Source organism: Doryrhamphus excisus, linkage group LG17, assembly GCF_037039965.1.
Source record: "Doryrhamphus excisus strain RoL-2023G ecotype Guam linkage group LG17, RoL_Dexc_Guam_v1.1, whole genome shotgun sequence".
Classification (NCBI taxonomy): Eukaryota; Metazoa; Chordata; class Actinopteri; order Syngnathiformes; family Syngnathidae; genus Doryrhamphus; species Doryrhamphus excisus.
This window is the reverse complement of record NC_136373.1, coordinates 13,837,836-13,862,505: the sequence shown is the minus strand read 5'-3', so window position 1 is coordinate 13,862,505 and position 24,670 is coordinate 13,837,836. Positions and strand designations below refer to the sequence as shown.

Here is a 24,670-nt window from a genome sequence, read left to right as displayed (position 1 = left end):
AAACGCCAGCATCCCTACGATGCCTGGTGCTTGTTCCTATCGCTGCAGCGTTTGAAAAGTGCAAGTAGTTTATTAAGTATTTATCATAATTGAAGGTACCACCTTGCAGCCACAGTTTGTACTTCTGAGCCAATGCTTTTTTTTAAATATTTTGTTAATTGTGATGATGGCTATCGGTGTGGGCTTGAAAAAAATAATTGTGCGTCAGTAGTTATTAAAAATGATGAGGTGCTGTCAACTTTCTGTACAGTTGTTGACAGTGGCAAACTTTACTATATGCACCAGTGGCCAGCATCCTGGAACTATTTCAATACTAATGGTGAGTCTGTATTAATTGCTGCTTTTCTGAGACTTTTGAAGTGTATTGCTGGTATTCATATTTCCTTCCCGTTATGCTTTCACAAATTCCGTGGTCATCTGTTGTGCTTGTGTTTGTTTCATACACATCACATAAATAAATAGCATTACATTACATACATTAAAACTCATCGTCTCCTTACTTAAGTGTGGAGCATAAGTTTGTCAACATCAAAAAAAAAAGCGGGGGGGGGGGGGTTCAGTAAACAGAATCTGACATACCTCGTCGTCCTTCATTCTGCAGTGAGGGTGCTGAACACCTTCTTTTCAAGTTTGCCTAATTATCTAAAGAAACTGTCTCCTTCCCTTACATCTCAGCAGACTAATGAACGTCTCGTCTGACAGAGACACACTTCAATTAGCGGAAAAAGGAAAAAACACAAAACTACTTGTTATGCCACAAACTAGTAGTCAGAAAACTTGCAAAGTTAACAGAGTTAAATGCATAAATAGATGACCATAGAGCGCCATACCAAGGCAGCACAGATGCATGTACAGTATGTATACTGTAGATACAATCTAATAAATATCAGCAGGCATTTGGTATATTTTATCTATACTATTTCAATTGTAAATGGTAATCATCTTTCATTATGATGCAGTGCGGTTCTTGCCATTATTGTAATAAATAAAATGCATTTTTGACTTCCACTGGATCTCATTAGATCGTGTAGGTATACCTAACAAAGTTAACAGCTCGTTCCTTTGCTTGAGATTTTTCTTGGTTTTGTTCCCGTTTTACAACAGAAACAAGGAAGAGGGGGATCAAGTGAGAACATGCTTGGTAATCTGATTGTGTCAAATACCTGACGATGCAGCCCTTTGAGTTGCAAGACATGGAACTTCAAAACAAGAATGTAGATTCTGTAAAATATTTAACACTAAAGAATGTTATGTAAAAGTACTACTTCCCTAAAGGAAGTGCAGAGGAGCACTGTGCAAAGTCTTGTAAACATTAATAAGCCTTTGGAAGGAAAAGCTCACCTTTGGCCAAGCTAACCACTGATGTTTAAGGGTGTATTAATAATCTGTGGCAAACACTAAACCAAAACCGCTTTAGTGTAGCACAGTAAATGTGTTCTCTGTGGCGGGGGGGCAAATGTGTGGAGGACAGGAAGTGATGTCCAAGGTTCAGAATGGTTAGCTTGTCGTAGGTAATGGCCCCAACAGTATCTTGATTATTATTATTCTACCTGTCGGGATAGACAGTAATATAAACGTGCAATGTCACTGAAAAGTGACACCTAGTGGGGAATGTAGAATACTACATTCACTATTACAATGCTTCTTCTGCCTTGTATTTTACTTCATTTAGTTAGTCCATTAAGCCATTTTTATGCTTGAAAATGCTTACTTTAGGCCAAGACTCAGTACAATGTGCTTAATTTTTTTAAACCAATAATAAGCTGTATTCAACCATTAAACAGTAATCATTTAACTTTTGAAATACCTTGATATAGTGACAATGTGATGTTCAAAGGGAGGGATGACTGTATTAAGTGAAGTAAGTGAAGCCACAATCTCTGTTATTATTATGATGATCCGTGTTACTACTGTTATGCTATTGTGTTATGATATTGTGTCTGTTATGTGATAATTCAAACTGGTAATAAATGTCTGTCACCGGCGATTAAGTCTAGTGTGTGTTATTATAGTTACACTTAGTGGCAGTTCATTAATGTTTTGTATTGCCTTAAACTGTAATTGCATTTTAGTACATTTAGAACGTTTTTATGCTTGAAAACACTTAGATGTACACAATATAGCCTAGCTAATATACAACAAACAGGGCAAAACCATGTCAAATATGTGAGAATTATGTTTCATACAAAAAAGGGAAAATATACACACATTTCAAAAACAACAAATTAATCATTATTATTAAGAACTACTATAAAAATTTAAGCTAATTAACAATTCATGACGTTTCAACCGACTCACTGAACAGTGTGTTTCTACGCTTACCCAATTCACTATAATATAGTTCCCAACAACCAAGTATTATTTAGACAAGATCTTAATAATTTTGTTAATTTCCATTATGTTCATCATCATTATAAACATTACCTCAAATGGCCAGGAGTATTAATATATTGATTTGAGAATCGATTTGAGAGCATTAAGATCTGGTTACGGAGGTATCGATAATTCAGTATCAATCCGCACAGTAGTGCCAGTGATGGAGCCAGAGGTAGCTCTCTTCCGTGGACAGTTTTTTTTTTTACTTCCGCTGACAGGTATGTGCTACAGTGAAATGCGTCCAAGTGGAAACGGCGGTTTAGCTGAACTAATGTTCTGCACTACAGAGCCGCGTTTGTCAAAATTGTTTCCCAGCCGTGGGGGTGGGTGTCCATGCTGACTCATTGTGACACATATTAAGCAATCAAGGCTGATTTTCATAGTTAATTATTATTATTTTTTACATTAGGTTTAGTATATACTGTATCATTCAATTAACACTCCTGCCGCCTGACAAGGCCCACCACATCAAATGTGCAACAACACGGTACTTTTATGGCAAAATGAGACCTTCATAAGTATATATTTTTGCTACATTTCCATTTTTTGTAGGCTGTATAAACTCAATGGCATTACATTTGAAAGAGAAGGTAATGTAGGTGGATGAACTCACGTCGTATCTGGCGGCATACATCGTCAAAGGATATACGAACCACTTTCCTCCTTATTCGACACTTTTTGGGGGAAAATATAGAATTACAAAATTGTCTGTAAGAGTTAACAGCATTTAACAAGAAGTAAAACAAATAACAAATCAAACAATCACTTCCTATGTCGACGCAGGCTTGGGAACACCAAAAAAAAACACACCTCTTATCTTCCTTACACACCTTTGTCATAAGCCACGCCCCCAAATACCTGCTAAATGCTATATGTTTTAAGCTAAAGCTAAATACTCATCTACGATGTGCTTATAGTTTGGTTAATGTTTTAATATGCGGTTCATTCGCTTAGAAATAACATGCATAGAGAGGGTAGAATATTTATTGCGCATTAACACGGTTTAGTTTTAATAGAGGCCACCGAAGAGATCCAAGTATCAATTGTTTCAATACCAAGTGTATCGAAACACAAATATGATGTTTTTTTGTGCTAGTGATGTTGTCACATGTGATGTTTGTATATGTAAATATTTTATATTGTTTACAAACTCAAAGAATACGTTCTTAGACATAGGAGGGCTATTTTGGTCATATATAGTATAGGTTCGATATCACAATTTGCAGTATCGCCCTTGCTTTTTTTATGCTAACGTTTGCAAACTTTCGCTACGATATTATTATTAATTATAATTATTCTATTGGCACTATATAGAAAACTTAACTGTTAAAATTTAGTTTTGTGATAAAAATATTGACATATTGTTTTAGTTCTAGACAGATATTGTGATTATAATGTTGTATTTTTCAGTGTGAATGACAGCAGGTGGGTAAATTATGTTGCAGTATCAACTCATCGCCACTAGATGTCTCTCTTTATCAATGTAAAGCCACAAGCTGCCAATGATAAAGCCGGTTGATAAATAGCCGCAGAAACAGGGCTTGGTTCTGTGAGTTCGGATCCACATCCTAGCTCAGACTGCGACTGGAGAGAGACGCTCGCAGGAGGTATCTCAGGAGCATCACTTCCACTGAGCTTATGTTGGACTCAATAATTCTACTGTAGCCGCTACAAACCCTTATAACAACAAAAGGAAAGGACAACAAAATGGGACGTTTCGCAATTGCAATTTTACTGGCTGTGATGTCCTTTTACGCGTGTGGCAGCGTCGAGGTAAGACCATTGTGGCGCAATCCCATTCTTTAAAAAAAAAATAAAATCCGCATTGGATTGAAGTGTTAATATTGTATTATATCCTCATATGTGCAGTTTGTTGTCTTGCTGACGTTCATGTACTGAGTTTTAATTAAGTGAATGCATACAAGAGTGATGACACAACATATTCACACACACACACACGGAGAAAAAAAATGTGACAGTGCAAAATTTAAAAATTTGCTGTTTTAAGATGTACACATGATCTTATAGTCGTGATTTATCAGACAGCACAGAGATTATGAAATGTGCTCGGTTGTCTGCGTCAAGCAGAGGCCTGCATCTGACATGGAGGATGGTGGGAGGATGGAGATCAAACAGCATCTCTTTTCTCCCCATCTGCTCGCATCGGGTGGGGGGAGAGAAGCCTGCACCTCCTTGGCATGAATGCCTGTCACGCATATTTGATATATTTAATCACTATGTTGTGTCCCCCCCTCCCCCCCAAGATAGAAGAGACATTCAAAGACTGTGGTAAATGAGAGATATTGCCAGATTGGATGCTGTACTCTGAGAGAGCCTGCATGGGGTCGACCTTTAGGCATCCATCTTCATCGATATGTAGAGACGGGATGAAGTAGAGAAACTGCAGCTCAATGGTCCGCCTCGACCTCGCTCCCATCTTGTCTGTACTTACAGCAGGCCCGATGCTGGATGCACACTACCTTTATTACCTCCTCCAAGGAGGTCATGTCTTTAATACATAGGTTTGTGTATTTGTGGTAACCATCTTATTTATACGTACATATACGGTAAATATAGTATAGTATAAGCAACTTTCTATCATGGTAGGGACATTAGTGAGACGTCGCAATTTTATGACCATATAAAAAAACTGTTAGCAACAAAAGATACATATTTTATTGGGACGTACTGATTATTTTTTTATTGATATTTGAAAAGGAATTGTTTCACTTGTACCTTCTTCTGCCGCTTACTTTTGTGCGTGTGTGTTTTTTTAAAGGCCACAAAATGGGGGCATGGACCCCTAGTAGCCCCCGCCCACCACCACCATCACCACCACCCCGGTGGACATCATTGTAGTGCCAATGAACGGCAATGCATGATGGGAAGTCATTAAAATACTTTGTTTTAACTGTCTTATATATTTCTTACCTATCTTTTGGGTGTTAAGTGGCTGTGTGAAGATTTTAGTGTAAGGGTGACTTATTATAATCAATTATAATTATATATTTTTTAATATAACGTTCCATTTACGGCTGCATGGCGGACAAGTGGTTACACTTGTTTAGTACGCAGGCCTCACAACTAGGAGACCTGAGTTCAATTCCGCCATTTCTTTGTTGGAATTTGCATGTTCTCCCTGTGGATGTGTGGGTTTTCTCCGGGTACTCCGGCTTCCTCCCACATTCCAAAAAACATGCTAGGTTAATCGGCGACTCCAAATTGTCCATAGGTATGAATGTGAGTGTGAATGGTTGTTTGTCTATATGTGCCCTGTGATTGGCTGGCCACCAGTCCAGGGTGGACTGGTGGCCGGTCCCGCCTCACGCCTGAAGACAGCTGGGATAGGCTCCAGCACCCTTGCGACCCTCGTGAGGATAAGCGGTAGAAAATGCATACATGAGTGAATTAATGTATATTTCTTACCTACCTTTTGGGTGTTAAGTGGCTGTGTGAAGATTTTAGCGTAAAAATGACTTATTATGACCAATGATAATGATTTTTTTAAATATAACGTCCCATTACGGCTACACGGTGATCAAGTGGTTAGTGTGCAGGCCTCACAGCTAGGAGACCCGAGTTCAATTCCACCCTCTGCCATTTCTGTGTTGGAATTTGCATGTTCAAAAACATGCTAAGTTACTCGGCGACTCCAAATTGTCCATAGGTATGAATGTGAGTGTGAATGGTTGTTTGTCTATATGTGCCCTGTGATTGGCTGGCCACCAGTCCAGGGTGTACCCCGCCTCATGCCTGAAGACAGCTGGGATAGGCTCCAGCACCCTCGCGACCCTCGTGAGGATAAGCGGTAGAAAATGCATACATGAGTGAATTAATGTATATTTCTTACCTACCTTTTGGGTGTTAAGTGGCTGTGTGAAGATTTTAGCGTAAAAATGACTTATTATGACCAATGATAATGATTTTTTTAAATATAACGTCCCATTACGGCTACACGGTGATCAAGTGGTTAGTGTGCAGGCCTCACAGCTAGGAGACCCGAGTTCAATTCCACCCTCGGCCATCTCTGTGTTGGAATTTGCATGTTCAAAAACATGCTAGGTTACTCGGCGACTCCAAATTGTCCATAGTTATGAATGTGAGTGTGAATGGTTGTTTGTCTATATGTGCCCTGTGATTGGCTGGCCACCAGTCCAGGGTATACCCCGCCTCTTGACTGAAGACAGCTGGGATAGGCTCCAGCACAGTCTGATGTCCTACTTGTGTCGCGGAATGAATGACAGGAGTATCGGATAGATAAATCCCCCAAAATGAAGAATGAACGCAGTCGCCCGTCTTCCATACCCCAAAAAGAGGATCTGTTGGATGTTTATTTATTAGCTATCTTCCACAGCGAGCCTGTAACAGTGGTGACATGTCGCGATTCATTCTTAAATAATTTGCCATGTTTAAGAGCCTTAGAGGGATTACTGTGACGCTGAGGAGGATGAGGAGCAGCGGCACACACAAAGACCTGCCCATGAAGGTTTATATGTTGAAGATTACGCTGCGAGAGGGCCGGCTAGCTGGATTACCCCAAGTATTAGTCCTAATAGAAGTGTCAGCTTGCCTTGATTTACTCAGCATGCAGCTGAAAAATGTGTGAATGGGGCGTATTTGTGGTGATCTCTCTTTTTTTTGTGGTGCGGTATTTAATTTTATTAGAGCGCTTTGAAGATTCCGGCATTGTCACAGACCGTAGCCATGTTGTTCAGTTATGGCGTCACTTTGCTGACATTGCGGCCTTTGAAACACAACATGGAGGTGCTCATGCTAAAATGAAAGGTCATCTCCGAGAAGGTGACAAGCATCATCACCTTCACGGCCATCGAGACAATTTAGTTCAACATTAATGAAGAAAGGGACGAGGGTGTCAATGTCAAAATGTCAGACTCCATTCAGGATCAGTGGAGTGGACTAATGTATTTGTTGTCTTTCAGTAAACAGCAAGGGTGTCCAAAGTACAGCCCTGGGGCCATTTGAAGCCCACGCTTTGTTTTTTATTGGCACATTAAGAAAAGAAAAAAGGCTATATACAGATTTGATCCGATTAGAGCAACGACGGGCGAACATTTTGACTCACAGGCCACAGTTGGTTTAAAAAAATGGCGGAGAGGCCACATATAGATGGGTGGCATCTTACTTGCTCACGGTGCAATGAAAAAAAAAGTTAACACATCACGTAAATCAAACTTAAAACTATTTCCAAATGTCCACAAGGCATGCTGGGTAGTCCAGCTGAACTGTGAAGAATAAAGCATTGGATAGCCAACATTATGCTGACGCTATTATGTTCACATATTTTGCGATCGAAATGACGCAAACATGGCGGGATGTTGGGAAAAAGAGTACCACAAGTTGCCCAGCATGCCTTGCGGCGGAAATATATGGGTGTTTTTTTTAGCTTTTTTTTGTCCAGGCTATTTTCGCAACTCAATGCCACAATAGCACACCAGTTATATCGCTGGTTACACTTTCTATGTTAAAAGTTTAAAAAAAAAAATGCCTAGTGGGTCGGATTAAGATGATTGGTGAGCCTGATGTGTCCCACGGGCCGCAGTTTGCTCACCCACAGCTGGTCTAGGGCTTAATCGAATATGAACTAAGAAAATAACCGTCGAGTGGTTGGCGCGCAGACCTCACAGCTAGGAGACCAGGGTTCAATTCCACTCTCGGCCATCTTTGTGTGGAGTTTGCATGTTCTCCCCGTGCATGGGTGGTTTTTTTCCGGGTACTCCGGTTTCCTCCCACATTCCAAAAACATGCTAGGTTAATTACCGACTCCAAATTGTCCATAGGTATAAATGTGAGTGTGAATGGTTGTTTGTCTATATGTGCCCTGTGATTGGCTGGCCACCAGTCCCGGGTGTACTACGCCTCCCGAAGACAGCTGGGATAGGCTCCAGCGTGAGGAAAAGCGGTAGAAAATGAATGAATGAATGAAAATAACCGTGTACTTGCGTGTACTTTGGGTTCTTGTGTCCAGGGTGTACCTCATGTCAACTGTGATAGGCTCCAGCTCACTGGTGACCCTAAGAAGGACAAGAGGTTGTAATGCGTGATAGTGTATTAGATTAAAGAGTGTAGACGTAGTTAGAGTGGAGGCATATCAGGACAAAGTGTCCCATCATCCTGAGCATGACGGAAGAGAGGCATAATGTTCCACACGGGAAGACGGAGGGGGGGGGGGGGGAGTGGATTGGGACAGGGAGCACATTTTAGAGTGGCTGAAAATGAAATAAAAATGAGTGAGTCACAATATCGCTACATAGTCACCGTACAAGCGCCCCCCCACATACACAGTCATGCACCTCCCACATCATCTGCCTTTCAGTGCACACTAACACAAGAGGATTTGGGGAGACAAGCAGATTTTTCTCTTACTCTCACACACACACACACACACACACACACACACACAGCAGTGGCACACACACTGTCCCATCCTGACTTAATTAATTTTACAGCCAAGAGATAATCGCGTTCCACTAATGGATTCCTGTGTGCTTGGTACTCTCTACTATATCCGAGTGCCAGTGGGCATCAAACGCACCATGTTTTTGTATCACATGTCTTACCTCCTGTTTTTGTATCTGGCTTCCCCTCCAAGCTTTGGGAACACACACACACACATAAGCACAGAAGATGTTGGCTTCCACTTGCAGTGTCACAGTAAAAACAGCCGTGCTGGAAAAAAAAAGGAAATGTTCAAATGTGGGAATAGTTGTGCTTTTCCCATATTACAAGTCATAAGTGAGGTTTATGAGGTTTTGCTGGGATATCAGTTCTCAGATTCAAATGTTGTTACGACTTAATGCCATATGCATATCATTACATATCTGTGGTTGCTCAGTTAACTTGCATAATACTCAAGATATTATTTTTTAAAATATGTTCCTTAAAAATAACAGTTTTCCATTAGTAAATGTAAAACTCTATTTACTCAATTAACCTAGCATGTTTTTGGAATGTGGGAGGAAACCGGAGTACCCGGAGAAAAACCCACGCATGCACGGGAAGAACATGCAGGGTGGAATTGAATTTTAACTCGGGTCTCCTAGCTGTGAGGGCTGCGAACTAACCACTTGGCCGCCGTGCAGCCCATTCATTCATTCATTTTCTACCGCTTATTCTCACGAGGGTCGCTGGGGTTGCTGGAGCCTATCCCAGCTGACTTCGGGCGAGAGGCAGGGTTACACCCTGGACTGGTCGCCAGCCAATCACAGGGCACATATAGACTGTGGATTAATTGGAAGCAAGCCATAATCAGTGAGAGGCTGATTTAAAACCCCATGCTATAAAACAACTTCATCAACTTTAATAATGATTTGGAGTGCATGAGAAAGTTAAAAAGAAAATGGAGATTTATTTGAAATTATTTGATTAATTTTCCATACCGCTTATCCTCATGTTGGGGATGCTGGAGCTGATCCCAGCGGGGTACACCCTGGTCTGTTCACCAGCCAATCACAGGGCACATATACGTAGACAAACAACCATTCACACTCACATTCATACCTATGGACAATTTGGAGTCGCTAATTAACCTAGCATGTTTTTGGAATGTGGGAGGAAACCGGAGTAAAAAAAACCCACGCATGCACGGGGAGAACATTCAAACTCCACACAGAGATGACCGAGGGTGGAATTAAACTTGGGTCCCCTAGCTGTGAGGCCTGTATGCTAACCACTTTGTTCGCCGTGCAGCCGTAATGGGACATTATATTGAAAAAAAAGTCATTATCATTGATTATAATAAGTCACCCTTATGCTAAAATCTTCACACAGCCACTTAACACCAAAAAGGTAGGTAAGAAATATACAAGACAGGTAAAACAAGTATTTTAATGACTTCCTATCATGCATTGCCGTTTATTCGCCATGGCTGTCAGTCAGGGCACTGCAATGATGTCCACCGGGGCCTGCACGCTAACCACTGAACCACCGTGCAGCCAACCACATGGTCATTTATTAACAAATATATTGCAGAAAACACTGATGAGTCCATGTCAACCACCATTTTAAAGCACATATATGCATATATGTATATATAAAGACTGCAGCGACACCTGCTGGATGCTGACCCCCCCTACCCCCCCAGTCACAGAATGCACACACTCCACCACACTATCCTTTAGCAATCGGCCCCAATAGTGTGAACAGAGCACCTTATAATTCCCTATAATGAATACACTTATACCACTTTTGTACATGTTTGTGTATGTCTTTTCTCCAAGAAGGATTAATAGCAGTGCTCTCGCCATCCTGATCGCATGCAGCTTAGACATCTTGCAGGGCAAAGATACCGGTGGTGCACAAGGGACTTCACACCCGCCATTGCTTCTTCTTGCACAAAACGGTTCAATTCAAGGGCGAAGCAAGACGTTTGGTCCAGCCGGTCGAAGCTTTTAAAGTAGAACCCTTTCAAAACACCTGCAGTTCAGTGATAACACTTGTCCTCCATGTTTGTCTGGGTGAGGTGGAGGGTGGAGAGGGGGGGGGGGGGGTGCACGGTTAAATAGATTGAGTGCTGACTGGTGAAAGAGAGGTTCTGCTCTGGCACATTGGATGATTTGAGAGATGGAGTAGAGTGAAAGAGAGAAGTGGTAGGAGAATGTTATGTGGGTTGCAGGGTGGAGTGCATGCTAATGGAGACCAGTCCTGTCTAGATCCAGCAGCCGGGGGAGAGTGGATAGATCCATCTTTGTCATGAGTCTGTATTTATAGTTGGATGAAAAGTCGTATAAAATGTAACATCTGTGGCGTTCCCCACTGAGACAACGACATAGTCTCCATCCAATTGTACAGAAATGTGTTATTCCAATGCGCACATTCAGCAAAGCGACTGCTATAAAGATGCAACAGAATCGAGGCTGCATCAATTATTGAAGGCCGTGGATAGGTCTGAGCTCCCGCCTGTCACGCATCCTTTGCTCCTCATACCCCCCCCCCCACCCCCCGCCCCGTTACATCCCCTCCTCAGCCAAGCTAGTGTGCCGAAAAATCCCTTTGTCTTGTCTCCTCCCTTCCCAGCTTCTTACCCCTCTGCAGCATCCCGGAGGGAGCTTATTAACCCTGCCGTGTATACGCTCCCAGATGCTCCGCGTCCAGTGAAATCTTTACATATTCACATACGTACACTCTTTGATTTGGCTTGAATTATTCATTCGGAAAACTGTTTTATTAACTGCACCAACTCCGATTGTCTCCTATATGTAGAGCACTATGATATCTGCATTAGCCGATAAAAACAGAATATAACGCATGATACGTTTTGGAATATAACTAATATATAAAGGGGGTCTATTATGCTAATTTTCAGCCTTTTTTATTGAGCTGTGGACTCTTATAAACGGTGCAGAAGGCTTTCTAGATCTTCCAGAATCTGCACCTATTCCAGCTGTATTTCCAAAATGGTCTGTTTTGATTTATTCCACCATATTCCATATGAAGAAGTCAACTTCACTTTGGCATCGTTTAGATAGATAGATGGATAGATGGATGGATGGATAGATGGATAGATAGATAGATGGATAGATGGATGGATGTTGGGATAGATAGATGGATGGATGTTGGGATAGATAGATGGATGGATGTTGGGATAGATAGATGGATGGATGTTGGGATAGATAGATGGATGGATGGTGGGATAGATAGATGGATGGATGGTGGGATAGATAGATGGATGGATGGTGGGATTGATAGATGGATGGATGGATGGTGGGATTGATAGATAGATGGATGGATGGTGGGATTGATAGATAGATGGATGGATGGTGGGATTGATAGATAGATGGATGGATGGTGGGATTGATAGATGGATGGATGGTGGCATTGATAGATGGATAGATGGTGGCATTGATAGATGGATGGTGGGATAGATAGATGGATGGTGGGATAGATAGATGGATGGTGGGATTGATAGATGGATGGATGGTGGGATTGATAGATGATGGATGGTGGGATAGATGGATGGATGGATGGTGGGATAGATGGATGGATGGATGGTGGGATAGATGGATGGATGGATGGTGGGATAGATGGATGGATGGATTGATAGATGGATGGATGGTAGGATTGATAGATGGATGGATGGTGGGATTGATAGCTGGATGGATGGTGGGATTGATAGATGATGGATGGTGGGATAGATAGATGGATGGATGGATGGTGGGATAGATGGATGGATGGATGGTGGGATAGATGGATGGATGGATTGATAGATGGATGGATGGTAGGATTGATAGATGGATGGATGGTAGGATAGATAGATAGATAGATAGATAGATAGATAGATAGATAGATAGATAGATAGATAGATAGATAGATAGATAGATAGATAGATAGATAGATAGATAGATAGATAGATAGATAGCACAATATCACAGCAGTGAAATTGCCAACGAAATGTTGTTGCCTGGCTCCCGCATTATAATAATAATAAATAATAATAATAATGTGGAGCATGAATAGATTAACAGGAGAATACAACATTCTAACAACATGTTTCGGTCAGAAAAGTGGAAAAAGCATAACACGTCCCCTTTAAGGATAAAGGCTAAAGTCATATGACGTCTCCAATTTTCAACCAGGGAAGCAGCCAAGGATTAATTATGGGTGTATGTTTTCTTTTTTTTTAATGCACACACCGCAGCCTCTCAGGGATTTAATGGCCCAAAGACAAACAATGAAAACCACTTTCTATTAATCTAAAAAAAAAAAAACCACACAAACAGTATAACTGGAGCAGGATGTGAAAACAGGATCACCCTAACCATGCAAAAGGGACCAGCAAGAAAACAGCCTGTGAAAATTGCAAACAAACAAAAAGAAGGAGTACTTTTACTTGATTTTAGTTTTATTGTACAGAGATGGGGTCGAGTGGTTAGCGCGCAGACCTCACAGCTTGGAGACCACGGTTCAATTCCACCCTCGGCCATCTCTGTGTGGAGTTTGCATGTTCTATCCGGGTACTCCGGTTTCCTCCCACATTCCAAAAACATGCTAGGTTAATTAGCGACTCCAAATTGTCCATAGGTATGAATGTGAGTGTGAATGGTTGTTTGTCTATATGTGCCCTGTGATTGGCTGGTGACCAGTCCAGGGTGTACCCCACCTCTCGCCCGAAGACAGCTGGGATAGGCTCCAGCACCCCCGCAACCCTTGTGAGGATAAGTGGTAGAAAATGCATGAATTAATGTATATTTTGTACCTACCTTTTGGGTGTTAAGTGGCTGTGTGAAGATTTTAGTAAGGGTGACTTATTATGATCAATGATAATGATTTTTTTCTTGAGGAAAAGCGGTAGAAAATTAATGAATGAATGTACAGAGATGACCTTTGTATTTATATTTCTATTTTTGGGAGATTTCCACCAATCGAATAAAAAGGAATGTATTTATCTTTGGAGGTTCCACTGTATTATGATCTTCGATTATTCTGCAGCCTGTCAGATGACCTTCGGCGCTCATTATCTCACCAGAGCATGTCAGCCTGACGCTATGAGGTCACATGTCAGCTTGATCTCAGCTATTATCTGTTGGGTAGTCTAACGCTCTTAGCCCTCTTAGAGTTGTGCTGTAATAGTAGATAGGAGACCGTCATTGGTACTTACATGTGTCGGGTGGTCATGATGGCTTGGGGGTGTCTGAGCCCATTAGTCGTCCTCTGATTCATCATCATGCTCAGATTAGCAAGGACTGCACAACTGGAGGACAGGAAGTGAGGGGGGAAACACACAGAATGATTAATATTATAATAATTCTGTCATATATGTGGCTTCAGTACCGGCCATTTATGACCATTTCACTGATTTTTCAAGGTACACAAAGTATTGTGTCCTCGGGCTATATAAACATGGAACATACCAAAAGAAAGATTCATCTGTGAGCTTTTATCGGGAAAAAAAAGTTAGTTTCTACCTTTTTCTGTTCTTCAGTAATCAACAGTAGAACATAGTTAAGTTTCAGAAAAATATTTGTTCCCAACTAAAAACAAACATGGAGAAAAACATCAAAAGATTTCAAACATAATAAAAATTTTGCTATATATATTTAGCCAAAATCATTATCATTGATCATAAGTCACCCTTACGCTAAAATCTTCACACAGCCACTTAACACCCAAAAGGTAGGTAAAAAAATATACATTCATTCACGCATTTTCTACCGCTTATCCTCACAAGGGTTGCGGGGGTGCTGGAGCCTATCCCAGCTGTCTTCAGGCGAGAGGCGGGGTACACCCTGGACTGGTCGCCAGCCAATCACAGGGCACATATACACAAAAAACCATTCACACTCACATTCATACCTATGGACAATTTGGAGTCGCCAATTAACCAAGCATGTACCCGGAAAAAAACCCACCCATGCACGGGGAGAACATGCAAACACCACACAGAGATGGTGAGGCCTGCGTGCTAACCACTTTACCACCGTGCAGCCATATAATGAATGTTTCACTCTTAATTAATGACAACCTCAGCACGTGAGAGCATATAGCCTTTCAACAGGGCCTAGTGGGGACTGAGTCAGTTAAATGGCATGTAAACAACTGGCAGGCGGGGGGGGGGGTGGAACGCCAACCAACCATTAAGCAAGTGATCATTGACCTGCTGAGGCTAGGAACGTCCAATCAAACATATGTGGCCACCATCATGACGGAAAACACAGAGGGAGGAAGACTATTTACACGCAATAAAGAGAGAGAGAGAGAGACTGAGTGACATGCAGAAAGGTCTTCAGGGAACCAGTTGCTACGGTAACAGGGAAGGTAGCAGCCTCCTGTGGGTGGTGTTACCATGGAAACCAACCTCAGTGGCCAAGTGATGCTGAGAGGGGGAATGTGAAGTAGAGGACTAAAAATGAAAAATGTGTTTATGGGCAAGCGAGCGGAGGCTAATATGAAACGTGAGCTCAACACAGAGGGACGCTACATCAAGTTTGTCGTTAGCATAGCGTGTCTGTTTTGTACGGGACATTCATGTTAATGCATTTCATCAATGACTATGGTGGAAATTAATCATCAAGACTGGCTTCCAAGCAAAATGCTTCCAGAACAAAAGTAGTGACATTTTTCTTAGTTTTGTTCATGAATAAAGAAAAAGGAAGTCAGAAGTGGTTATAGTTTCCAAGATACAGTATTGGGTCAAAATAGGAAATTAATATAAAATAAGGCAAAAACAGTCTAGTTTATCAGAACTAGTGGTGTGTCGGTCCTGAACAAACGAGTCAAAAGAACTAGTTCTTTTTTGTGAACGTAATGAACAAGGTCACAACTCCTAAAATACCCGTTCAGTCCATTTAGTTGCAAATGCTTTTTTTTGATTGGCTGGAGAGTCAGTTCACCGTTCCTTTTGCAGGGCGGGACTATCTGCATGCTTGCCTGTCTTATCCTATCCTTATCCTATGAATCAACGGCCGACGAGTGTCCTATCAACTAGTGGTGTGTCGGTCATGAACGAACAAGTCAAAAGAACTAGTTCTTTTTTGTGAACGGAATGAACAAAGTCACGACTCCTAAAATACCGGTTCAGTTTGTTCAGTTGCAAATGCTTTTTTTTGATTAGCTGGAGAGTCGGTTTACCGTTCCTTTTGCAGGGCGGGACTACCTCGCTCTGTGGGTGGGTGGGGTTAGCTGACTGAAAGACAGAGACCGAGAGATTGACCGACACTTGTCAGCTGTTCATTCATGACTGACAGTTGAGTCGGAACGAACATGAACATGAGTGAACGGACTGACTCTGTGCATGGACCCGGTCAGCTGTGTCGAGTCAGTCCGTTCACTCATGTTCATGTTCGTTCCGACTCAACAGTGCAACAACACATGATGACTGGTAGTGTGTCGGTCATGAACGAACGGGTCAAATGAACTAGTTCTTTTTTTGTGAACGGAATGAACGAGGTCACCGACAGTATTGGTCCATCTCTCGGTCTCGGTCAGTCAGTCAGCTGACCCCACCCACAGAGTGAGACGTGGCACCGTTCCTTTTGTGGCCCACAAAAGGAACCGACTCCCCAGCCAATAAAAAAAAAAAGCATTTGCAACTGAACAAACTGAATGGGTATTTTAAGGACGGTGACGGTTCATTCCGTTCACAAAAAAGAACTAGTTCATTTGACCCATTCGTTCATGACCGACACACCACCAGTCATCATGTGTTGTTGTGAACGAACGTGAACATGAGTGAACGGACTGACTCGGTACAGCTGACCGGGTCCATGCACAGAGTCAGTTTGTTCACTCATGTTCACGTTCGTTCTGACTCAATTTTCAGTCATGAATGAATGGCCGACGAGTGTCGGTCAATCTCTCTGTCTTTCAGTCAGTTAACCCCACCCACCCACAGAGCGAGGCGTGACGATAGGATAAGACAGGCAAGCACGCAGGTAGTCCCGCCCTGCAAAAGGAACAGTGAACCGACTCTCCGGCCAATCAAAAAAAAAGCATTTGCAACTGAACAGACTGAACGGGTATTTTAGTCGCGGTGACCTCGTTCATTCCGTTTACAAAAAATAACTAATTCTTTTGACTTGTTCGTTTATGACCGACACACCACTAGTTGATAGGACCGCAGTGTTCCAACCTTGGTCTTTTGCAAGGCGGGACTATCTGCGTGACCGAGGCCGAGAGATTGACCGATACTGTCTGTGACCTTGTTCATTCCGTTCACAAAAAAGAACTAGTTCATTTGACCTGTTCGTTCATGACCGACACACCACCAGTCATCATGTGTTGTTGCGCTGTTGAGTCGGAATGAACGTGAACATAAGTGAACGTACTGACTCGAGACAGCTGACCGGGTCCATGCACAGAGTCAGTCCGTTCACTCATGTTCACGTTCGTTCCGACTCAACTTTTGACCTGTTCGTTCATGACCGACACACCACCAGTCATCATATGTTGTTGCGCTGTTGAGTCGGAACGAACGTGAACATGAGTGAACGGACTGACTCGACACAGCTGACCGGGTCCATGCACAGAGTCAGTCCGTTCACTCATGTTCACGTTCGTTCCGACTCAACTTTTGACCTGTTCGTTCATGACCGACACACCACCAGTCATCATATGTTGTTGCGCTGTTGAGTCGGAACGAACGTGAACATGAGTGAACGTACTGACTCTGTCCATGGACCCGGTCAGTTGTCTCGAGTCAGTCCGTTCACTCATGTTCACATTCGTTCCGACTCAACTTTTGACCTGTTCGTTCATGACCAACACACCACCAGTCATCATGTGTTGTTTTGCGCTGTTGAGTCGGAACGAACGTGAACATGAGTGAACGGACTGACTCGAGACAACTGACCGGGTCCATGCACAGAGTCAGTCCGTTCACTCATGTTCACGTTCGTTCCGACTCAACTTTTAACTTGTTCGTTCATGACCGACACACCACCAGTCACACACCGACACCGAGAGATTGACCGATACTGTCTGTGACCTTGTTCATTCCGTTCACAAAAAAGAACTAGTTCATTTGACCTGTTCGTTCATGACCGACACACCACCAGTCATCATGTGTTGTTGCGCTGTTGAGTCGGAATGAACGTGATCATGAGTGAACGTACTGACTCGAGACCACTGACCGGGTCCATGCACAGAGTCAGTTTGTTCACTCATGTTCACGTTCGTTCCGACTCAACAGCGCAACAACATATGATGACTGGTGGTGTGTCGGTCATGAACGAACAGGTCAAAAGTTGAGTCGGAACGAACGTGAACATGAGTGAACGGACTGACTCTGTGCATGGACCCGGTCAGCTGTGTCGAGTCAGTCCGTTCACTCATGTTCACGTTCGTTCCGACTCAACTTTTGACCTGTTCGTTCATGACCGACACACCACCAGTCATCATATGTTGTTGCGCTATTGAGTCGGAACGAACGTGAACATGAGTGAACGTACTGACTCTGTGCATGGACCCGGTCAGTTGTCTCGAGTCAGTCCGTTCACTCATGTTCACATTCGTTCCGACTCAACTTTTGACCTGTTCGTTCATGACCGACACACCACCAGTCATCATATGTTGTTGCGCTGTTGAGTCGGAACGAACGTGAACATGAGTGAACGGATTGACTCGAGACAATTGACCGGGTCCATGCACAGAGTCAGTCCGTTCACTCATGTTCACGTTCGTTCCAACTCAACTTTTGACCTGTTTGTTCATGACAGACACACCACCAGTCATCATGTGTTGTTGCACTGTTGAGTCGGACTCTGTGCATGGACCCGGTCAGTTGTCTCGAGTCAGTCCGTTCACTCATGTTCACGTTCGTTCCGACTCAACTTTTGACCTGTTCGTTCATGACCGACACACCACCAGTCATCATGTGTTGTTGCGCTGTTGAGTCGGAACGAACGTGAACATGAGTGAACGTACTGACTCTGTGCATGGACCCGGTCAGTTGTCTCGAGTCAGTCCGTTCACTCATGTTCACATTCGTTCCGACTCAACTTTTGACCTGTTCGTTCATGACCGACACACCACCAGTCATCATGTGTTGTTTTGCGCTGTTGAGTCGGAACGAACGTGAACATGAGTGAACGGACTGACTCGAGACAACTGACCGGGTCCATGCACAGAGTCAGTCCGTTCACTCATGTTCACGTTCGTTCCAACTCAACTTTTAACTTGTTCGTTCATGACCGACACACCACCAGTCACACACCGACACCGAGAGATTGACCGATACTGACCTCGTTCATTCTGTTCACAAAAAAGAACTAGTTTATTCGTCCATGCACAGAGTCAGTTTGTTCACTCATGTTCACGTTCGTTCCGACTCAACTTTTAACTTGTTCGTTCATGACCGACACACCACTAGTTGATAGGACCGCCGTGTTCCAACCTTGGCGTTCTACCCGGTGCCTTTCTAGTTTACACTGTGTACATTTCAATCTGCCTGCAGAAAATTGCAATTGTGAGGACATTATGGGATGTTTTCAGTGGACCTGCAGCGCTCAAATCTCTACTAAGCCTTTGATTCTTTCAATCCCCCCGAGGTAGCACTTCAGCTTGAAATCACATCTGCAGGCTCTTAGCGTTCAGCATTAACATGTTGGCACTCCTGTGTTGTCTTGCTTAACTGGGATGGAGCTTTAGCAGGGTTAGTTATGTAATAGAAAAAAAAATCCATCTAGAAAACTAAACTACCAGCAGGCAGACATTTTTTTTTTTTTTTTTTACATTAAATATAATCAATGTTTGACATGCAGTTCATGTTTTCCGGATTTATGAAACGTTATTATGCAGATTTTTGGCCTCCCACGCGCTCATCAGGAGGCGGGGATGGGATTGTTAAATATGTCGTACTATGTTTTGTGTTTTTGTTATGAAAAACCGCTCGAAGCAGCAGTCAGGACGGTGTGTGTTTGAGTCAGAAAAAACACTTGTTGAAATGTGGGTGGAACAGGAGGCAGCAGCGTGGATAAAGTAGCCATGAATATTACTCACTGCATGAACATAATCAAATCTGTTCCCTGTTTTTTGTTATTGTTTATTGTTTATGAGGGTATTTATTAAAAGCCATGAGGTAATGTCTGATCAATTCAAGTGTGAGTTTTGTGAGTTTTATTACTAAGCGATAAAGATAAAGCGAGGAGGGCATGCGTGAACAGGATTTTGAGTCATGAGTCATGTCATGAAGTGAAGCCTTATCCCCCCCCACCGCCCCCCCCTCCCTGCGGGTGCTATCATTCATCAGGAAATTCTCTTATCTCGGATGATCATGTGGGAATGTGTGAATTCAAGTCATCGTTTTGGCCTTTTGCAGCACAGAGCGACACAGGAAGGAACTGACACTCCTGATAGGAGCAGCCCCATGTTCGAGTCCTCCATAGAACCACATGCATATGCATATGAGATGCAAAAAAAAAAAATCAGTTGCAGTGATGCCAGCTGACATGTACCGTATTTTTTTATGCTGCAAAATAAATCAAATATCGGGAGAGCTGGTTTTGGCTGCTCGCGTGAACCTTGGCGATTATGAGGCCATCTGCTCCCCGTGGGCTCAGCTGGACGGATGGAATGTTGTAATCTGGTCTGATGAAGCTGGACTTAGAGAAGACTGTGTGTCATGTCGGTGCATCTTTTGCCACTCTACGCCATCCGTACCTGTCGATATTTGCATTTCAAAACAACCTTTGTGGATTTATAAATCATACAGAAGCATGATGAGTGTGTCCATTTTAGGTGGCGACAATCGGCCTCTCAATTGTTAAGATATCTACACAAATTGTGTTGGGTTTTTTTTGCATGGCTGCACGGTGGGGAAGTGGTTTGCGTGCAGGCCACACAGCTAGGAGACCGGAGTTCAATTCCACACTCTGACATCTCTATGTGGAGTTTGCATGTTCGTGTACCCCCCCGTGCATGCGCAGGTTTCCTCCCCCATAGGTATGAATGTGAGTGTGAATGGTTGTTTGTCTATATGTGCCCTGTGATTGGCTGGCCACCAGTCCAGGGTGTACACCGCCTCTCGCCGCCCAAAGACAGCTGGGATAGGCTCCAGCACCCCCGCAACCATCGTGAGGATAAGCGGTAGAAAATGAATGAATGAATGAATATATATCGTGGGCGACACGGCGGTCTAGTGGTTAGCGCGCAGACCTCACAGCTAGGAGACCAGGGTTCAATTCCACCCTCGGCCATCTCTGTGTGGAGTTTGCATGTTCTCCCCGTGCATGTGTGGGTTTTCTCCGGGTACTCCGGTTTCCTCCCACATTCCAAAAACATGCTAGGTTAATTAGCGACTCCAAATTGGACAGCTGGGATAGGCTCCAGCACCCCCGCAACCATCGTGAGGATAAGCGGTAGAAAATGAATGAATGAAGGAAGCTGATCATTATATTAATTATTATTATTCCAGGTTGCACGACGGTCGAGTGGTTAGCGCGTCAGCTAGGAGACCGGAGTTCGATTCCACACTCGGACATCTCTGTGTGGAGTTTGCATGTTCATGTACCCCCATGCATGCGCAGGTTTTCTCCGGTTTCCTCCTCCATAGGTATGAATGTGAGTGTGAATGGTTGTTTGTCTATATGTGCCCTGTGATTGGCTGGCCACCAGTCCAGGGTGTACCCTGCCCCTCACCCGAAGACAGCTGGGATAGGCTCCAGCACCCCCGCAACCCCGGTGAGGATAAGCGGTAGAAAATGAATGAATGAATGAATGAATGGAAGCTGGGGTGGCAGGAGAAAAGTGTGATGATAACCATAGAATCAGAACAATATAATAATAATAATAATAATAATACATTTTATCTGTATAGAGCTTTTCAGAGTACTCAAAGAAGAAATAAAAATAGAATAGAGTAAACAATGCATTAATATACAATATCCATACATTAATTCTGAGCTAAAATAAGGCTAAAAGCGAGGCAAAAAAAACAAAAAAAATAATTCTGGAAACTAAAACATGGATTTCATCGGTCAGTCAGTGCAGCAGGAAATATTGTTTTCTCGTGAGGCTCCGCTGTAGTAGTCAATGAAGTATTTGATCCATTGTTTTATGAGCATATAATGGCGCAATAGCTGGAACACAATGCCTAATGTTCCATTCTGTCTCCTCTGAATAGAAAATGAATGTCTTCAATTAAGTCTTGAGTCAGAGATGGATAATAATGAGTTTCAGTGTGGAGTGTGCGAACAGGCTCCTTCCTCCTTTGCCCCCCCTCTCCTCCCCCATCCCCGCTCCAGGAGAGGCCTGCAGACTAATGTTACCTCTCTCTGGTAAATGCACACTACACCAGGAAGATGTCTGATGGAGGCTATGAATAATTAAATAACATGATTACAGTGATGAAAGCTCACAAATCTATCTGGTCATTTAGCACTGGGGAGGACAGGATGGTGTCCTGGGTGGGAGGGGGGGGGGCAAAGGATGTGGAAGTGGCAGGTATTGTGTTAGGATGGAGAGAAGATATTAAATATAGAATGCAGGGATGGCACTCAGCCATAATGGGTGCTGATGAGAGAAAGGGGAATTTCAAGAAAGATGGAAAGGGGGGGTTGGGGGGTGTTGAGAACAGGAACACCCACCACCCATCTGTGACACAAAGGAGCACAAAGGCACGCTCATTAGGACATTGATGTGTGTCAGACATGCACAGCTTAGTCATCCAGTCACCGTTCCATTTTGTTCTTTTATGCTAATGCCAATTGGCCATTAATGGCAATTCAGTCACGGCACGGCCATGTCTTTGTGTAGTGATGAACACGACTCGGTGGATGGATTTGGTCATTAGCCGGCGTCACTCATGGACATGTCTTGTAATGGAAAGGCTAAGTTTAATAATGTAAGGTCACCAAAAATACCAGGAGTGAGTGAAGGGCCAAATGTAGTATTCATTTCATATTGAATTCATATTGAATGATGGTTGATTTGGACCGTTATTACAACTGATGTGATTTGAAAACTATTTTTATATGGCGGATTAACACGACGCATCGCTAATCGCTTACTTGAGGACTGGAACACACGTGTTATGCATGTATTTTTTGCCTAAATTAAGAATTTTCAAGCATAAAAACACACGTGCTGGAAGATACAGCCATCCCAATGAGATCGAACATGTACAGTATATCAAACGATGTAACGTTTTAGAGTTTTTTTGTTTTTTTTAGAGGGATTTATAGTGTGTCTCAATGACTTTTGTTGTTATCTAGCTCATATTAACTTGTTTTTTCGTGTTATAATGCACAGAAAATGTGCCCTCCATTGTGGTTTTTCAAAAATGTATTCATTAATTAATTAGTGCTGTTTCGTGGTTGAATACGGTCTATTATTAGCTTAAAAAATATGCATATTTAAGCAAATTTTTTGCCTAAATTAAAAATGTTCAAGTATAAAAACACACGTGCTGGAAGATACAGCCATCCCAATGAGATCGAACATGTACAGTATATCAAACGATGTAACGTTTTAGAGTTTTTTTGTTTTTTTTAGAGGGATTTATCGTGTGTCTCAATGACTTTTGTTGTTATCTAGCTCATATTAACTTGTTTTTTCGTGTTATAATGCACAGAAAATGTGCCCTCCATTGTGGTTTTTCAAAAATGTATTCATTAATTAATTAGTGCTGTTTCGTGGTTGAATACGGTCTATTATTAGCTTAAAAAATATGCATATTTAAGCAAATTTTTTGCCTAAATTAAAAATTTTCAAGTATAAAAACACACGTGCTGGAAGATACAGCCATCCCAATGAGATCGAACATGTACAGTATGTCAAACGATGTAACGTTTTAGAGTTTTTTTTTTTTTTTTTAGAGGGATTTATAGTGTGTCTCAATGACTTTTGTTGTTATCTAGCTCATATTAACTTGTTTTTTCATGTTATAATGCACAGAAAATGTGCCCTCCATTGTGGTTTTTCAAAAATGTATTCATTAATTAATTAGTGCTGTTTCGTGGTTGAATACGGTCTATTATTAGCTTAAAAAATATGCATATTTAAGCAAATTTTTTGCCTAAATTAAAAATTTTCAAGCATAAAAACACACGTGCTGGAAGATACAGCCATCCCAATGAGATCGAACATGTACAGTATATCAAACGATGTAACGTTTTAGAGTTTTTTTGTTTTTTTTTAGAGGGATTTATAGTGTGTCTCAATGACTTTTGTTGTTATCTAGCTCATATTAACTTGTTTTTTCGTGTTATAATGCACAGAAAATGTGCCCTCCATTGTGGTTTTTCAAAAATGTATTCATTAATTAATTAGTGCTGTTTCGTGGTTGAATACGGTCTATTATTAGCTTAAAAAATATGCATATTTAAGCAAATTTTTTGCCTAAATTAAAAATTTTCAAGTATAAAAACACACGTGCTGGAAGATACAGCCATCCCAATGAGATCGAACATGTACAGTATATCAAACGATGTAACGTTTTAGAGTTTTTTTGTTTTTTTTAGAGGGATTTATAGTGTGTCTCAATGACTTTTGTTGTTATCTAGCTCATATTAACTTGTTTTTTCGTGTTATAATGCACAGAAAATGTGCCCTCCATTGTGGTTTTTCAAAAATGTATTCATTAATTAATTAGTGCTGTTTCGTGGTTGAATACGGTCTATTATTAGCTTAAAAAATATGCATATTTAAGCAAATTTTTTGCCTAAATTAAAAATTTTCAAGCATAAAACACACGTACTGGAAGATACAGCCACCCCAATGAGATCGAACATGTACAGTATATCAAACGATGTAACGTTTTAGAGTTTTTTTGTTTTTTTTAGAGGGATTTATAGTGTGTCTCAATGACTTTTGTTGTTATCTAGCTCATATTAACTTGTTTTTT

The 24,670-nt window shown here is 42.1% G+C and overlaps 2 protein-coding genes across 8 annotated transcripts in view; one reads left to right on the top strand and one right to left on the bottom strand.

Moving 5' to 3' along the window:
* Nucleotides 1–8,388, bottom strand: part of st14 (ST14 transmembrane serine protease matriptase) — a 30,905-nt gene extending 22,517 nt beyond the window's left edge. Inside the window, exons 1-2 of one of the 4 annotated variants that reach the window (XM_058085532.2) lie at nt 3,187–3,213; nt 2,990–3,050 (exon numbers count right to left, since the gene is read on the bottom strand). In XM_058085532.2, the coding sequence (XP_057941515.2) occupies nt 2,990–3,010 (21 nt within the window). In that variant the 5' untranslated portion in view covers nt 3,011–3,050; nt 3,187–3,213. The other 3 variants (XM_058085533.2, XM_078798263.1, XM_058085531.2) reach the window with 3 other exon arrangements.
* aplp1 (amyloid beta (A4) precursor-like protein 1) overlaps nt 3,908–24,670 on the top strand; it is a 49,367-nt gene continuing 28,604 nt past the window's right edge. For 2 of the 4 annotated variants that reach the window (XM_058084141.2, XM_058084139.2), the window contains exon 1: nt 3,908–4,149. In XM_058084141.2, coding sequence (XP_057940124.2) covers nt 4,084–4,149 — 66 coding nt within the window. In that variant the 5' untranslated portion in view covers nt 3,908–4,083. The remainder of the gene's footprint in view (nt 4,150–24,670) is intronic. The other 2 variants (XM_058084142.2, XM_058084140.2) reach the window with 1 other exon arrangement.